We start from the raw sequence: 12,085 nt of genomic DNA on the forward strand, positions 1-12,085 counted from the left end.
GCAGCCTGGAGTTTTAGTCCACTACTAAAACGTAACAGTGGCTAGCACTTAGCTGCTCCAGGTCCATCTACCTGAGGGATGGAGACAGATCTGCTTTATGGAAAACCACAGAATGAACAGAATGCTGGGCACAGAGGAAGCAACAGAGATGCACTGTGCTGGCACCAGCTCATGAGGAGCAAGCTTGCCATGACCCCAGCCACCAGCCTGCTCTGCTGTGCATCCTTTGACTTACCAGACACCTGGAAGAGGCAGGCAGAGACTCCCACGTCGTTGGAGATGCTGCACTCGTAGCTGCCGCTGGTGTCGCGGCTGACGCTGTCCACCTTGAGCTCCGAGTAGTCCTGCTGCTCGGCCGGGGGCTGCGCCACCAGGCTCCCGTTGAAGCGCCAGACAGAGGTGGCCACCTTCATGGGGCTGCCCTTGAGCATGGTGCAGCGCAGGGTGACGCTGTGCCCCGTGCCCTGCCGCACGTCCTGGAAGGCTGGCTCCACCACGGGCGGGACTGGAGACCCAACAGAGCAACAGACAGGGCGGCCGTCAGGGAACAGCTGCCTCATCCGGCACGGCCACCCCCACACCTCTGACCAGACAATGACTTCCAAGGGGTTGAAGCCAGGATCCATCACACCAAAAGCAGCAGTCATCCAATATTCCCTTCTGACTGGGCTGGAGCCACATTCTATCTCCCTCCCACTTCATGAGTAGGGGTAACCTTTAGCAAGTACTCATCCCACACTGAACGCTGCTTGGAGGAGCTACCAAGCTCTGCTCTCTCATGTGAGAAGTGCAATGCCAGCATCTGTATCATGGCTTGGATTCAATCCTCAGACCTAATCAGAATGACTGTCCTTTTATACAGCATAAAATACACTCCCTGAGCAGGCAGGTGAGTTCCCAAGCAGTCATTTCTTCTTGTCAGTGTTTGGCAGGGTTATCAAGGACTCTGTGTTTAGATGGAGGACTCTGCATTGGTTCTCCCCACAGACCTGAAGGGGTTTTGGAGGGCCTCTACCAAATACATCAGTACAACACACACAGACAGGCTACAGGGACTTGGTCCTATTTTTATCTCTGGCAACAATTCCTTTGGGGTGTTGGGAGGTGAGTCACATCTATCCATGTCAGCTTCTCTGCCAGTAGTGAGAGAATGGGTGTGTTCACCTCCTTAGCAAAGGCAGACTACTATGTCTTTCGCACTTTTTTAGCACTTGTAAAAATTTATGGGAACCTCATGATTTGGGCATGGTTGAGGCACAGTAAGGAGAAAGTTGGATTGGTACTGTTAGGGTTATTTTTATTTAATGCAAGGATAGAGGCGTTAAATCTCCACTGTCTCTGACAGACATATTTCACTTGCAATAAACTCTTAATTAAAACATTACAGCACTGGGATAACCAGAAGCTCTCCATCTAAAATGAGAAAAGATTTCTGAACACAAAACAGCTGTTAGCTTGAATGCAAAAGAGGGAGAACTGATTTATAGCAGCTTCAGCACAATCACAACTGACCTTCTCCAGGTTCAAAGCAAGTGCTCTTCCACAAACAGTTTCTATACCCTACAGATTGACAGAGCATCTGCCTCCTCTAAAGGTCCACTGAGGTGCCAAGCACTGCCAGGCCCAAAAACCCAACAACTGCAATATCCAGCATCTGCAGCACCACAGACACAGGTCCACAAACAACCACGGGTCACTCAGCATCCCTGCTGCCCTGAACAGAGCTATGCTGGGAAAGGCTCCAGCACACCTGTCTGCTCCCATAGCCTGACCCCAGCAAGACCCAAGAGCTCTGTGACACAGATGGAGTGACATCTCCATCTTCACCACAGATGAAGGTGGTGCCTGCACTGTCCCACAGCTGGGCATGCAGTGTCCCATCTCCAGGGGACACAAATGAGTATCTGAGTATCCCAGGTACAGTTATCCCCATCATCCCCTCCACCTGGCAGCCTTTGTTTGACTGTTTCCAAGGTATCTTGTTCTCAGCTCTAAGTCTCTGGGCCCTTTGCTGCACTTAGGTGGATTAAAAGCAGCCCTTGCCTGGGCTGAGGCTGCTGTGCTGAGTGGCATGGTCAGCTCATTACAGATGGCTTTCCTGGGGATGTGTTTCTGCGAGTGCTTCAAGTGCTGACTTGCCTTTGGCTCACACGTCTCCCACCTCACAGTGAGAATAAAGTGAGAAGCAGCTTGATTAGACCTGGTGCCATGCATGTGTCATCTCCATCCTATCTGATATCCCATTTCTTCAGTCACATCTGATCCTTAATTGAAGCCAGTGGGATCTCACATTATAATCTAGGCCAGCTGGTGATATAGGGAAAAGAAAGGGAAAAAGGGGAAAGGAGAGAAAAAAGAAGACTTGAAAAAATGGCACAGCTACTTCACATGTACTCAGAGCAGTCTGTCTCCTGAGGAGAGAGAGGGGTGGGAAAGCAGCTTCCCTCACTGCATCTAGCTGTGCAAGGTATGGGGCTGGGACAGAGGAAATGTCTGAAACTGGACAAAGTGCCACCTGCAAGGACATGTGCTGCAAGGAGAGTGCCCTCCTGGGCCTCCCTGTGGGAGTGTCTGGGGCTGGAAAGGGTCACAGAGGAACAGGGCTGGGATGCTCAAGAGGCTTCTTAGGTCACTGAGAGAGCAGGGCAGCCAAGGATGCAGAAGATACTTAACCTTCTTCAGCTGGAAAATGGGATTTGCTTCATTTGCACTGGGACAGGCTCTGGGACTATGTTACTGTCTTGCAAAGGGAATGTTTGAAAGTGTCTACCAATTAAAAATTTATTACATTTTCTCCTCTTGTCTCTGGCACTAGGAAACACCTAACGAGCATTAGCTCTGCAGGTAGTCCGGGAGCTCCTGGGTTTTCTGGAGAGAGAGCTGAAGCAGGTTATCCCATCACTACAAGGTATAGAGAACTACACCAGGGGTCAGTTATTTCCCAAGGTTCCCAATGGATATGAAAACAAAGGAAGGTCAACAGCAACTACAGAGCCAGACATTAGCTCTGGCCTCCAATGCCTACTGGGGAGTTCACACTTGCTCAAGGAGGTTACACATAAAAGGCAGACTGACCACAAGCAGGGGTTCAGCCTGTAAAACCTCACTGCTAACAACACAGTCTTTTCTCTTTCTGTTCTTTTTCCCTGGCTTAAAGGCAAAAGAAAGCTTATTTAAATGAGCTGGTGCTCCTGCTCCCCAGAACTAGGAACTGAACAGCTCCAGTACACCTGAGATGGGAGCTATCTTGGAGGAGAGACCTGATATGAGCCCTGCACAGGCACCTTTAGGGAGCTGCAGAAAGGATGATGATTTTCAAGGTGCCCCTTATACCCACAGGGAAGCAGCATTCCTGCTGGCTATAAGGAAGTTGTATTTGGCTATTCTGGCTTGCTAAGCTGATATGATGCTCTTTAAGTTTTTAGCCCAGTTCCAAAGGTGAGTCCTCATCCAGAGGCTCCTCAAATGCCTTTTTTAATCTCCCTTGAAATGCAGCACCTGTATCAGAAATGCTCTTTTTAGCAGCCTCCACATTGCAGGCAGCAAGTTACTCTGCTTCCAGAAGGTAAAAAAACCTCTGTGCATATACAGAGCTTCAGGATCCCCTGGCACAAAACACAGCAAACAAATATAGACAATTACTCTTCTCTCTCAGCACACAGCTTAACTCTAGAAGAGCTCACTGGCAAGAGCAGTGATGAAAGGGGTAAAGAGGCAATGTTGAAGCACAGCTCCTCCACCAACCTTGTTAATTCGTGGCTGCTGTGAAACACAAGGCAGGGCAGTCTGCCTTTGCAGCAGAATTAGCTAGTTAGGAGCAATTCCAATCAGCCAAACACAGGCAACCCACTCCAGCGTGCCAGGCACCCTAAAGCAAAGTTGGGCTGCAGGCAGCTCCTCGCTGTGAGCCAGAGCAGATGCTCTGCACCAAAGGGCTGCTAAGCTAATGCTGCTCACAGTTGTGAAGGGCAGCAGTGAGGGAAGTACAACAGTGAAATGTCAAGCACCAAGGAGTGCTGCTTTGTGTCCCAATAACCTCTTATTTTATTAGTTTAAGTGGAAATAACCAGAATGGAAATGCTTATCCTGCTAGGAGAGTGAGAATGAAAAGCCTTCTCACAGTTTTGAGTTATGGTCTGCTTGGTTTAAGTCTGTTTTAGTTTTGGCCTTGAGAAAGGGTAAAACTAAACCAGGGCTCTTCCCTACAAGAGCCAAAGAGCTCAAGAGAGAGACCACAGTCTCTTGTTTCACTGTCACTGTGCTGTCCTGCCTGGGCATAGCTCAGCCAGGGATACTTGGCCCTTGCAATGCTGTCAGATTGCTGCAGGTTCCCATCAAACCCAGATGCCTCCAGAAGGCAGAGATGTTTCCTTCACCAATGATGAAGTCAGAGCATCCCAGGATAGCAGAGATGCACTTGGAAGCTTTTTACTTGTGGGATAAATAGAGGGAAAAAAAATTCCCCTAAATTAGAAACTGGCAATGCTGTCAGGAGGTTGCTCAATCCAGTATGGATGAAAGGCAAAGAAAGGCCCCTCTTAGAGTGGACTCATGCTGATGTCTAAAGAGGCTACCTAGAAAAGAGGCTAGACAGAGTTAAATGAATAAAGTAGGTATTTATTAAAAGGCCTTCAGAGGATACACTTAGGGCAGTACAAGAGCTGTGGATCCACCCAAGGTGGACCCAAGATGGTGTGTCATGAGTTTTCACATTTACATGTTTTGGTCCATTTACATTTTGGGGTTAATTTTCCAATTACAGCTTCAGGTAGTGAAGACCCATCCTCCCAGATTTCTCTCTTCAACTTGCTGTTTGCACTTTTTGGGGCCTGAAGCTACAACGCTGTCCTTGGTTCTCAGGCTGGAAAATAATTGTTTTGTCTAACTAAACTGTGAAGAGAACTTGCTAACACTTTATATGAAGTTCAGAGTTACATACTAATGCAGCACAGAATCTGGAAAATATGAAGGCTAAAACTTAAGGCATCAATGCACAGAAATCAGTGGCAAAAACAAACAAGCATCTGCAGAACAGGGGAGGATTGAGTGAGCAGATCTCACACAAGTTGTTCAGGCAATAATTGAGAAGGCTGAATATACTAGACTTCACAGGACAACACTACTATGCAAAACACATGCAAACTCTGCTCTCCCATTGCAGTTTAGCAACTGTGAATACCATAACCTGATCAAATCTCAAATGCTGGCTTGTTTTGGTAAGGCTGTCAGGGCTAGGGAGCTCTCTCATAATCTCCTTTCTGAGTCACAAGCAGCCTTGTCCCCTATGTAGCTATGTACAGCTGACAACAGCCATCTCTGTGGGTGGTGAGCTGCCAGCATTGTGCTGCCAGTGTGTGCAGCTGCCATGGGCTGCTACAGTCCTATTTTGCTACAGGTATTTACTTCCCACAACACTTTCTCTGCTGCAAGGAGCACCACAGCACAGTAATGTCATGAGGAAAAGGAGAGGCACAAAGGGAAAGATGCCCTGATCAAGGTCACACACACACAGATCAGACCAAAGCACCACAGGAGCCCTGTATCCTCACCTTCATTATCTGGTGTCCTGAAATAGGAAACCTTTCATATTGGGACCCATATCCTGCACCTTCTACTCTTAGCCCAGTCTTCCTTGTCTGTGAGAACACCCTATCCTCCAGAGCCAGTCTTTAAATTTTTTTTTAAATCTAGACAGTGCTGTATGTAACACAAGTGATGAAAATAGCAAGCTGTGCTAGATTAGAAAGCTGCTTCATTTCAGCAGCTCTCATCCCACCCTACTGACTGACTACCTCAAAGCTCAGCCATGCATCACAGCATCATCACAGCATCACAGCACCAGTGGGACTCCTGACTTTGGTCTTCTCACCTTGGTGAGGCCCAGCTGACCACTCATTTGTAGGATTAACATTGCAAACAACACAGAGATAACCTGGCAGGAAAGACTGCACATAGTGGTTAGTTACAATTCTTAACTGTGTCTTGTTATCCAAAGTAGCTATTGACAACAGGAAGTCATTTCTCTCTCCAGAAAGCAAATCAGCACAGGCAGCTACTTGGACCTTATGAGACCTGTATGAGTCTATCCAGCATCCATTTAATTTCTTATAAATATCCTTTTGTGGTCATGTTGGATGCAATCTTCCCTAATATTCTCTAGACAATGAAAATAACTTTAGCAAAGGATGCCTCTCTTTTCCAATGCCCAGTCCCATATCTGGGGAAATACAAATATCACAGACAGCAAAGATACTGCAGCCCTTTTCTCACAGCAGGTAGAAAACTCCATGGTTTCAGCTCTGGGACAGACCAGAACTCTCTACCCAACAAGAGGGAAGCTCCTTTATTGTCACAAGTCTGGGAAATCACAGCTGAGCAATTCTGTTCCTTGCAACTGCACCTTCACCCCACACCCTGGGAACACACATAAGGCACCAACAGTTTTCCATGTGGAGACAAATACCCCACCCATATTTACAAGCCCAGTCTCATGCTTGTTTAATATATAATTGAATAGTTAGAAAAAGGGAGATCCAGGAAGGCTTGCTCAAGCTGTTTCAGCTAAAAGCCAAATCTCATTCTTTTATCTTATATGACTTCTGCCTTGGCACTTCAGTGTCTCCATGTATTGAAGCCTTGAAGAGATAAAGCATGTGGATTTTGCATAGTGCTTGAAAGCCAAGTTGCAAATATTGTTATTTCAAAGAAAACAAATTTGTTTGAGTATATTTTCTGCTAGACAAGTAAGTGCAGGTTCTGGAGAGGCAGGGCTCAGAGAATGCTTAGATCTGTGCTAGCTGACTGCTTTTAAAATAAGAGAGAATGAAATGTATTCACTACCAGCTTTTCTGCTTTCCTCTTCCCTGAACTTTCCAAGCCAATTAGCTCAACCAGTCATCACCTATTAATAAAGAGAGATTAACTAAAGGATTTCCTCTTCTGCATGATGAACTGTGTTGATTAATACATGAAACCCCTTGCTCACTTTACAGAGTGCTTTGAAGAAAGTCCATCCTGGGTGGGAATTTCCAGGCCTTTAGCCTCAGAGATCTGCCTCCTCAAAAAAAGATCTGTTCCAGACATGCTGGAATGCCACTCAGACTCACTGCCCAATTAATTCATGCTAACAAGACACTACAAAGACAAGTATTCTTCTGCAGTGTAAAGGCACCTCATTCCCATGCCTCACTTACCTTGTAGCACCTCGTTTTAAAACAGTACATTCCCCTAACTGAAAAAGATAAGTAGAACAAGATGGTGCATATACAGAAAACACAGACACATTTATATGTTAAATGCATGCTGCTAAGCCTTCCCCACCCACACACCACCCAATCAAGTAAGCTGTTCACAGGATAAATAGAGGGTGAGAGTGGACATTTCAGAATTAATACCTTCACATAATGCCAGACCAATGGCATAACCCCAAGCTTAGGGGTTTTTTTTTTTCCCATTAGCTCACAACCAAGCTTGCTAATTATAACATGGTGAAGCAGATGACAGCCAGGGTGGATCTGCCCACCCTTCATTCTCCTGCCCACCCACATACCCACAGGAGGGGAGCCCTCCCATGTGCAGCAGTGTCAGACCACCAACGCTTTGCTCAGGTTCTGCCTGTCTTCTACAAGACAACAAGGTGTCACCTCATACCCAGGCATCTGTTATTACATGCCTCTGTTTAACAAATTGGGCTGACAGTGGCACATCACTCCCAACAGCATATAAATAGTTTAGATGCAAACATTCACTATCAGTCAAACAATGATGCTCTTTCCCCAAAAGCATCCTATATGCATTAACTTTTGGCAGAGAAACAGTTATCTTACTATTCAATAATTCATAGATGAGCTACTCAGCTGGGCAGTTCTGGGAATAAAGCAACTCATTGCCAGTGCAAACTAAGGAAAATAAAAAGAAAAAAACCAAAATCAACCCCACAAAAATGAATAAATTAGGTTCTTCCAAAGCAAAGAATCCACATCTTTCCTCTTACTTCAAAGTTTGTCACTAATTTTTCTTACCATCTAACCTAATTCCCTTGCTGCAGTTTAAGCCTACTGCAAGTTCTCCCCCATAGGTGTTTTCATGTCCTAGTAATCAACCCTGTACTATCCCCAGGGTTTGAAGAAGGGAAAATAGAGGGGAAATTGCTCATCTATGAAGTTCATCATCCTAGGATAGGCTCTCCATATTCCTGGGAAAGATTTGGAACAACTGGTAAAGGACTGATAACTTCCCATACCTGGTGCTAGCTGAAAAAGGACTCTAAAGCCCAAATTTATCACATTTTTCTTCACTGAAACACTCATTTTAGGAATGCCACCTCCCTCCCAGGCTATTGAGTAAGAGGGACATATCCAGAGGATGATTCAGATGTCAGGAATTCCTAGCTGACATACCAGCACAGGAAGCCCAAGGTGATGCCAGCCCTCACAGCTCTGCTGGGTGGGATGGATGCAGAGCAAAGCATCCCTGTGCCCTGTGCTCCCCTTCCACACGAACCTGTCATGAGCTCCCAGTGTGCTCTGTTTGATGAGCTGATCAGCGAGTCTAACACACAAACCTGGGCAGTGTATCCTGCTCTTGGACAGGAGACACCTCCTGTGCTCCAGCTGCTCTGTGCCACAACAGGCTCAGGAGAACAGACAGGAGCCTGCACATTCCCCATTGCAAACACAGTGAGAAATCTTTGGGCTCTAGGCAATTCCCAAACAGTGCCACCACCAGGGCTCCTGTCCAGAGTATGCAGCTGCCTCCTAGAAGGAATTGTCTGAATTGCCCCTTGTGTCCTGGAGGCTCTCACCCCCACCAGAGGAGCTGCTGGGCAGTGGAGACTGCTGATTCTGAGCATCAGTCCAAGAGATCCTGTTCCACTGCCAGCTGCCCAAACAATTCAATTACTTCCGTATATTTACACCCCTTTAATAAAAGAACTGAAATTTGAAAGCCAGGAGGCTGCAGGAGAAAAGGACCTCTGAGGACTGCAATCCTGTCAAAATGGAGAAGAGCCCCTGCTTTAGAAATGCAGTTATTGTCAGGGCTGCAGGGGATCAGAGGCTTCTGCTCACAGCTGGACCACAGCATCACCTCACCTTCTGTTTTCAGCTTGAAAGCTAAATTGGGACCACAAAACAATCCCTCCACAGCTGCTTTCCAAACAGGCAGGCAAAGTGGGAGGCAGCACAGCCAGAATCAGAAACACTGATTAAAAAATCAGACCTGCTGCAGTGTTGGTGTGGTGGGATCAGAGCTGGAGAGGGAAGAGATCCAAGGCAGAAAGAGCCTGGTAGGGGAAGGAAGACCATCCAAAGCAATTAATATAATCAAATACTAACCAGCACTCCTTAATATGCTTACTTTGAAATCTTCATTCACAGTAAACAAAAAGGATGCATGGGGCAAAGCTACACCAGGAAGAGTTAATACAGTGGTTCACCATTTATCTACAGAGTGGAAAGAGGACAAGCTTCCCCACACAAAACAGGCTGTTCCTCAGCTTCTCCTTTAGGCCTAGCAGGGATTTTGGACCAAGGATGAAGAATTCTGTGTAGAGCTATGCTCAGTTCTCCATCACTTCTCTATCTTCTACCTCAGAGTTCCTCTGCCAGTTGTTTAATATCCTGCTCTACTAACTGCCATCATTACCCCATTTTTCCATCCTTCACCCTTGATTGGTCTTGATTCATCTGAGGAAGATGACGACAATGAAAACGTAACTGTTCAGAAAGAGGCTGAAAGGATGCTCAAACTAAAAAGATTTATGGCAAACGTTCAGTCTCCTAGATGAAACAGCTGAGGTCAACAGATATCAAAGCAATTTTTCCCATAAGAATTAATGTAACAAGGGGGGCAGTGCATACAGGAACTCAAGAAATGCATGCAATTTAAAAACACAGGATCAGTACATATAGCATAGAGAAAGGAAAGGCAAGAACATTTTTTACTGTAAGCATTTTTACTGTCATTCTCTGGATGGTTACCACTTCATCATTGTCATCATCATTTTCAGATGAATCAAGGTAGATCAAATCAATCACAGGCAAAGGATGGAAAAATGAGGATGGGTTCAGAAGGTCTTCAGATGAAATGGCTGAGGCCTTTCAGAACAGTGACTGGCTTCAAAAAGCCAGCTGCCAAACAGCCACCATCTCTGCCATCTGTACATCCTGTTTTTCCCCTCCATCCTTCACACCATTACCTGCACAAATTCAAAATCTGTGACATCCATCAGGACCTTTGCCCAACATTCCTCTATTAATTAATTATGAAAAAATACTTTATCTGTCCGATTAGTACTGTCACAGCTTTTCATGAACATATCTTCAACAGATTGCTCGTTACAGAGAATCATCTCTCTGCACTTTATTTCAAAATATGCTGCCTGCCTTTGGAGACAGCAGAGGATCTGGCAGTCCCATTTCTTCAGGAATGGGTTATGTCACTCATCTCAGAGAATGATACGGACTCAAGCTACAGAGGATTTACTCCAGCACTGGAAATCTCCTGCCCTCTCTCAGTGCTGGCTCCATGTTTCCAAGGCACACCAGCCCTGCTGCTGAAGCAGGTGCAGCCCTGTAGCCCCCATCTTTCCCTGCATGAGGGAGACCACTCTCACTTCTGACAGTCACAGGTGCTGTGAGCTCCCAGACATCACTTTCCAGGGCTCAGGGTCTCTTCTGCAGCACAGGGCACAGAAAGGAGGCCAGTGAGAGAACTGGCAGCTATTCAAGGACAGCAGCCTGTTCCTCAGCCTCCCCATCTGGCTATCGGCTCTGTCCCATCTCCTCTGGACTTGGACCAGGAGAGGGAAGTTTATTAGCAGTCCCACTCACTGGACAAATCTGATCTGACATTTGATTTTCCATGACTGACCTCCAACTGGGCCAGTACAGCAGGAACTTTTTGGATGAGCAGCATCCCAGCAGTGTGGTCACTTGCCTATCTCATACAGACACTTCTTAGTGTTGGCCAAGGAGAGCTTCAGCTGTGGCCAAGGTGATGTGCAGGATGAGTGGGAAGGACACACTATTTCTTCCCCCCATTCCTGGATTTTGGTCCAACACATAAACATCTGAAGTTGGTTCCATAAGTTTTCATTATTCTCATTCTCAACTCTCCTGGGACACAAAAGTTAAGGCTGTTACCTTCCTCATTCTGACCCACTGCATCAAGATCTGAAAGGGGATCCTGGCCTGAGTCAATCCATCAACAATCCTCATTCTGAGGGGTTGCACCAGCACACACTGCAACACAGCATCCTGCTCCTCTCACCCTCTCCGTAATAAATAATAATGCCTCCCAGAATCAGCTATCCCATGTAGAAAGGACATTTTAAAACAGTTTCAGCAATATTTGCTGAGACATCCCACTGTAGTGGGCAGGGAGTAAATATAATTCTGCATGCAGTTTTGGAGAGAACCTGCGTGGACTTAAATCTGGAAATATTTGTGGCTAAATCTGTGATACAAGCCAGACAAGATGGAAGAACAGGCTATGTCTGTTTGTAAGACTATAGCTAGGTCTACGTACTCTGATCTGAATTCATCAGTGCAAAAATAGAAGACTAACAACAGATCATAAAAATCTTTAAATGACACAGAAAATAGTAAAAGATGAGGGAAAACTTCAACCAGCCAGGCTTTTGAGGGGAAATTTGTGATAGCACCTTGTGAACACCAGAGAAGATAAAATTATTCTGTATCCTGCATGCATGTACTGCCTATGGAGATACAAACACAAATCAATTGGGTCAACCTAAGCAGATGAAACCTCAGAACAAACAGCAATAAACCTTTCTATTTCTCATTATTCCATAAAAAAACTAATGGAAGATGAATATGGGATGCAATATTCCAAGTTAAAAATGAATGATGATTAATATATTTTTATGGGTCCTTGGCAGACTAACTGGGTAGTGTTTGAGAAAGCAACAAGAAAAGTAACTATCTTGTCATAACATCCTCAGGCTTTGGAAAGAACCTGGCTTGCTTCCACATGACAGACTAATTGAAAATGTAATACTACTCAAATGCAGCCCACATTAAGCAGATTAGAAACACATTAACTGTAAGAGTTCAAAAAGAAA

General features: G+C 45.7%; 1 protein-coding gene across 2 annotated transcripts in view; it reads right to left on the bottom strand.

The window, feature by feature from the left end:
* The window catches only part of MDGA1 (MAM domain containing glycosylphosphatidylinositol anchor 1), a 137,392-nt gene that overhangs the window by 45,426 nt on the left and 79,881 nt on the right, over positions 1-12,085 (bottom strand). For both annotated transcript variants that reach the window (XM_079298385.1, XM_079298384.1), the window contains exon 9: positions 236-505. In XM_079298385.1, coding sequence (XP_079154511.1) covers positions 236-505 — 270 coding nt within the window. The remainder of the gene's footprint in view (positions 1-235; positions 506-12,085) is intronic.

The sequence above is a fragment of the Erithacus rubecula genome, assembly GCF_903797595.1.
Source record: "Erithacus rubecula genome assembly, chromosome: 2".
In the NCBI taxonomy this organism is placed as follows: domain Eukaryota; kingdom Metazoa; phylum Chordata; class Aves; order Passeriformes; family Muscicapidae; genus Erithacus; species Erithacus rubecula.